General features: G+C 39.3%; 1 protein-coding gene and 1 pseudogene across 1 annotated transcript in view; one reads left to right on the plus strand and one right to left on the minus strand.

The window, feature by feature from the left end:
• Positions 1-1,508: 1,508 nt before the first annotated feature.
• LOC103732448 lies at positions 1,509-3,591 on the plus strand (annotated as a pseudogene).
• LOC103732443 (cytochrome P450 2C29-like) overlaps positions 3,409-6,129 on the minus strand; it is a 28,827-nt gene continuing 26,106 nt past the window's right edge. Inside the window, exons 8-9 of the mRNA XM_008831013.2 lie at positions 5,154-5,295; positions 3,409-3,941 (exon numbers count right to left, since the gene is read on the minus strand). Of these exons, the coding sequence (XP_008829235.1) occupies positions 3,760-3,941; positions 5,154-5,295 (324 nt within the window). The 3' untranslated portion in view covers positions 3,409-3,759. The remainder of the gene's footprint in view (positions 3,942-5,153; positions 5,296-6,129) is intronic.

Genomic DNA, 6,129 nt, shown 5'->3' on the forward strand with positions numbered 1-6,129 from the left:
TATGCCTATATCTTAGGGGGTGCTGCCTATGCTTTCTTCTAGCGGTTTCTGAGTTTCAGGTTTTGTATCGAGGTCTTTGATCCATTTGGAGTTTTCTTTTGTGCAGGGTGAAAGATAAGAATCATATTTCATTCTTCTGTGGGTAGAGATCCAGTTTTGCCAGCACCATTTGGTAAAGATGCGATCTTTCCTCCATTGTGTGTTCTTTGCACCCTTGTCGAATATCAGATGGCAGAAATTACATGAACTCATGTTTGGGTCTTCTATTGTGTTCCATTGTTCTACATGTCTGTTTTTGTAACATGCTGCTTTTATGACTCTATTTCTGTAACACAGTCTGAGATTTGGTATGGCAATCCCCCAGCATTATTCCTTTTGCCCAAGTTGTTTTGGCTATCTGGGCTCTTTTGTAATTCCACATGAATTTTAGGATGATTTTGTCAAGCTCTGTAAAGAATGTTGTGGGCATTTTGATTGGGATTGCATTGAATGTATAAATTGCTTTTGGTAAGATAGTCATTTTCACAATATTGATTGTATCAATCCATGGACATTGCACGTCTTTCCATCTCCTAGTGTCTTCCTCTATTTCTTTCTTTAGAGTTTTGAAATTTTCACTGTAGATATCTTTAATGTCTTTTTGTAGGTTTATTCCTAAATATTTTTTGAGGCTATTGAGAATGGGAGGGTTTCCTCTACTACTTTTTCTGATTGCTTGTTATTGGTATATAGAAAGATTATTGATTTTTGTAGGTTGATTTTTGTATCCTACCACTTCACTGTAAGTATTGATCAATTCAAATAGTTTTTTACTGGAATTTTGGGGATCTCTTATGTACAGTATTATATCATCTGCAAATACAGATAATTTAACCTCTTCTTTTCCAATTGGTACTCCTTTAATTTCCTTCTCTTGTCTTATTACCCATGCAAGAGTTTTAAGCACTATATTGAAAAGGAGTGGAGATAGTTGACAGCCTTGTTTGGTTCCTTATTTTAATGAGAATGTTTCCAGGTTTTCTCCATTTAGGATGATGTTGACTATGGGTTTGTTGTGTATAGCTTTAATTATGTTGCGGTATGTTCTCTCCAGGCAAATTCCTTCTAGGATTTTAACATGAATGCATGTTAGATTTTTGTCAAATGCTTTTTCTGCATCTATTGAGATGATCATGTGGTTTTTGTCTTTAAATCCATTTATATGTTTTATTACATTTATTGACTTCTGTATGTTGAACCATCCCTGCACCTCTGGAATCAAGCAGATTGATCATGGTGAATGATGTTTCTGATGTGTGTTTGTAAAACTTTCAGGGCAGTAGGAAGCAATACAACAACTTGAACTAACAGAAAGATGCCTTCTGGAAATGTTATTCTTGTTGAAGGGCCAAAAAAAGGGCTTTCGTGCCTAAAGTTAGCAATATGGGAGAACAACAGATGCAAAGTTCTACATTGAAAATATCAAGTCTAAAGAATACTTTGTGGTTCTTTCCCCAGCAGCTGGCAAGATGGAGGAAGTGGAGCAGAAAAAGAAGCAGACCTTCTGAAAGTTCACCTACCGCGGCGCAGACCTGGACCAGCTGCTGGACATGTCCTATGACTAGCTCATGCATCTGTACAGTGCTCGCCAGCAACGCCACCTCAACTGGCCAGCAGAGGAAGTAGAACTTAAGGCCAAGAAGGAGGCCCCGCCCATGGAGAAGCCTGAGGTGGTAAAGACACACCTCCTTGATGTGATTATCTTGCTTGAGAATAGTGGGCAGCATGGTGGGCGTGTACAATGGCAAGACCTTCAACCAGGTGGAGAGCAAAGGTGGAGAGCAAGTCTGAGATGATCAGCCACTACCTGGGGGAGTTCTCCATCGCCTACAAGCCTGTGAAGCATGACCCGCACGACATAGGTACCATCCACTCCTCCCGCTTCATCCCCCTCAAGTTTAAAATAAAAAAAAAAGAATACTTTGTTTTTCAGTTTTTGGAAGTACATACATGAGTATTTTTTGTGCATTATTTCCATCCCTCCCAGTCCCAGTTATAGTATAACTCATCTCATATCCCTCCCCACCACACCCTCCCGAGTTTTGTCCACTTCTTTGATTATTAATGTTACATACACATGTACACATTTCTAAGTTTACATATATAGTTGATAGAGCATATTTAGAAGAGATTTCATTGTTGCAGTTTCTGTCTTATGCCTAGAATATATTAAGTAGAAGGAGGTATCTTGTCAGGATGCAAATTTTCAAGGGAGAAACTCAATCAAGGATCCTATCCAGCTGTAAGGCCTAGTAACAACAACAGGCAGGGTCAGTTGGTATATATGTAGAAATTTATCTTAGTGGTAAGCAACAACTAATTAAACTCAGGCACTCTCAATGGCAGGGAACTCCTGTGTAGTACTGTAAACACAGTCAAGTGCACATGGCTAAAAAGGTCATAGACCCTAGAGAAGAACCAATGTCTGTCACTTCCCTAATCAAAGTATATTCTTACTATCTTCTAAATTCGTACCCTGATATTTATAGAAAAGTTTACCTCTCACTACTCATAAAAGAAGTTTCATTTTCCAACAGACAGAAACTATTGCAAAGTTCCACAACTGGATAAATACAGAGAATAAGTGACTCTGAGATGTGCAGCCCTAAGTGATACACTTATAATGCATCCTCTAGACCTAAAGCTCAGAGAACATCCAAAAAAATGACGTGGAAGGAACATACTTTAAATTTTTACCTTTGTTTATAGTAACACCAAAGCCAGTTGTCACCTCTATCCTGAATGTTCATCCTCCCTATAACTTGGCATCACAGTGCCTCTCTACAGGATCCAGCTGCTCTTAGACACTGTTTAAGTTTCACATACAAATGCATCATGTGAGTAAAGGCGATCCACAGCCAAAAGGACTTGATTCCTGACTTCCTTTTCACACCCTCTTTAGTGTGTGTATGGGTGGGCTTGTTTGCAGGTTCCTGTGGATGATGAGGTGCGTACGTGTGTGGGGGTCCGTGTACACATCTGGGAATGTATACCTGAGGGATAGTGATCAACCTTGAGTCTTTTTCTTCAGAAACTGCAAGCCTATTTTAGAGGTAGGATATCTCACTGTGACCTGAGGCTATTAATTAGCTTTGTCATGGTGTTGAGCACCCGATATTCCCCTGTCTCAGCATCCAGATTCATGGAACAACCATATGATACCATTCCTGACATTTACATGGGTTTGCAGATCAGATTTATGTCCTCAGGATTGTGTGGCAAGCCCTTATTGACTTTATTGACTGAGCCATCTCCCCAGCACTCCCTCTTTACACATTCCATGCTTCTCATTATGTGAACCAGCGTAATCTATTGGGGCCCTCTTTTCTTTCACTTCTTACATGAATTGTAAACAAGCATACAAAGGCATACCAATCAAAAATATTTATTATTTAATGAATGCAGAATAAAATGACTATGAATTATTATTGTATGCTAATGGTTTCTCTGTTTTTCAGTGAAGTCATACTAATAACTCAGAATCAGATATGTATTAGAGTAAGTGAGCATAACAGTATCATAGAGAATAGGGATTTCCAGATGCATATGTGAGCTGACTAAAGGAACTGTGAAACAAAGGATGGATGATCCCTGTAACTAGAGAGAATGGGAGGTATGAGAGAGGAAGACATGTACAGTGTCACTGATCAAGAAGGTGGAGGGTGACATGGAGGGGATGGCAGAAGACAACCCAGCAGGATCCAGCCAGTCTGATGTTCTTTAGACAGGAATGAAGCAGAGTTGGTAGGTGGGTGGCAGTGAAGCAAGCCCACTGGTTACTGGTGTTATATCGATGTCCTTTAGGTGAACGAGAGGTTTCAGTTTAAAGTTCTGTAGAATGGTGGTCAAGAATAGAAAGAGCTCCATGCGAGCCAGGCCTTCTCCTGCACACATCCTTTTTCCTGGAACAAAATTTCATAGAAGGTAAATATGACTTTTTCATATGCATGTATGTGAGAAGCTTCATGCTTGTAACTGACTCACTAGAATATAAACAATTGAGAAATTATTAGATGGATTGTTAAATGAATAAATGCATGAAAAGACAAGCAGTTAAGCAAATAAGCAAAGGTGGGATAAATTTATTTCCCATCTCACATATGATCTTAAAGAAATATTATACTCAAAAAGTACTTCTGAGTTGGATGTGTTTTCACACATCTATTATCAGAGCAACTGGGAGGCTGAGAAAGGGGATGAAATATTCATTATCACAATCACAAAACTAAGGGAGGACGTTTCATCTTCAGAGAAAACACACATACTGCAGGTGTGGAGATACAACACCCATGACATTATCTGAATGGGGAAAGAGCAGGGAGCTCTATGATCATTTCAGGATGTGTTATATGTCTACAATAGCTCCATCATCTAAGAGTGGTCTGAAACTTTCTGACATTCTCATTCTGAATTGAGGGAAAATGTGCTGTGTCAGCAGTTCATGGTTCATGGATTTTGTTATAATGATCTATTTTTCTTATTATTATTCTCTGTTACTGTGCCTTTTAAGGGAACTGTAACACTTTGAATTATGTTGCTCCATTTAGTCGATACTATGTGACATATGAGGAAACAATGTGTTGATGTCTTGTCCACAATCCTCTTGCTCACAGATGCATGGTTCTCTCTATGCACTAGTACAACTTCACTAGCATCAATTGCTTCCTTATATGTTTCCCTGAGTGGGTTGAGGTCCCTGCTGCTTTTCTGTGTTTGGGGCACTTGTGTCTGCATAGCTGATCCTGCAGATGAGTGACACAGCAAGAAGACATGAGGTCAAATTATGATAAAGTGTCCATCTTCATAATGAGTGAGGAAAGACTAAATGAAGTTCCCTTTCCAGGAAGATGTTATTGGCTGCTCTGTGATGTATCTAAAGGAAGAATGGAAATAGTCTATACTCTACCTTTCTCAACATAAATGAAATGAGTGGAAAAACTAGTCTCACTTTTCTAGCCTGACAGGGAAGATGTCTCATTAACAAGGAAGTGGGCACCAGGAGTGGTGCTGCTGATCATTCATGAAGAGCAACTCTGCAACACCATGGGAGTCACAGTGTGAGCTCCAACTGTTCCTTATTTTCATCTTGACCCATGGAAATGAATTCTTGTTACCTGCTGAAAAAGGCATAAAGTAGCCACTTTTCTTAAAGTTTCCTTTCTCATCTAGAAAGTGGGCAGGGTCAAACTTCTCTGGGTCGGAGAACTCCTTGTTGTCCGTCAGTACAGATGACAGGGATGTTAACACAGTTGTTCCCTGGAAACAACAGAAACAGAGTGAAACCAACTTACAAAGAAATCATTGCAGAAATCATTGAAGAAGAGTGTGAGGAAAGGTTGAAAGAACCAGAGGTGGGTACAAGGAAACAGTGTTGTCAAGACACAGCAAAGGCAGTTGTACATATGAATCCACAGTGGTTGTGACAGCATACACAAGTCCTGTGGAATACCAAGACAGACCAAAATCCAGCATGAGTTGGGGGAGGTAGGTAAGAAGCTCTACCCCTAGCTGAGAAACTACTGACAATTGTTAGCTACTGGTAGATGTAGAATCAGTTTCCTTTAATAATGTGCTGCTGGGTAGGTTGAGCAGGCTCAAGGAGATGGACCCATTCGCAAGGACATTTGAAGAACCAAAATTAGACTTAATAGGCCTTAAAAATAATAAAGCACATGAAGTTATGTGCTGTAAGGCAGTGGGTGGTTGATCTGAGAGGGGATGGGGAAGGGGCCTGAATATGATCAAATTATAGTATATGAAATTCTCAAAGAATCAATTTTTTAAATATTTAAAACCTTATTAAAGAAGTCACAGATGAAAAAGTATAAGGGAAATCAAAAAGTTCAATCTTTTGCTTCATATAAGAGAAAATAAGTTCAAAGAAGAGCAGTGACATTTTCAGCAGACAAATCAGGTAACAAGTAGTTAGGGGTTTGACTAGAGTGGTAATGACTTGGCTAACCTGCCTTCCAGGAATTTATCATGAGTACTCAGGCTAAAATGCTTGGTTACGTTATCTTTTATCTCAAGTTTGGGCATAGGTTTATGTTACCACCTGAAAATCTAATTCTTCAGGTCTGTTTTCACACA

Source organism: Nannospalax galili, unplaced genomic scaffold (assembly GCF_000622305.1).
Source record: "Nannospalax galili isolate Female #2095 unplaced genomic scaffold, S.galili_v1.0 scaffold1415, whole genome shotgun sequence".
Classification (NCBI taxonomy): domain Eukaryota; kingdom Metazoa; phylum Chordata; class Mammalia; order Rodentia; family Spalacidae; genus Nannospalax; species Nannospalax galili.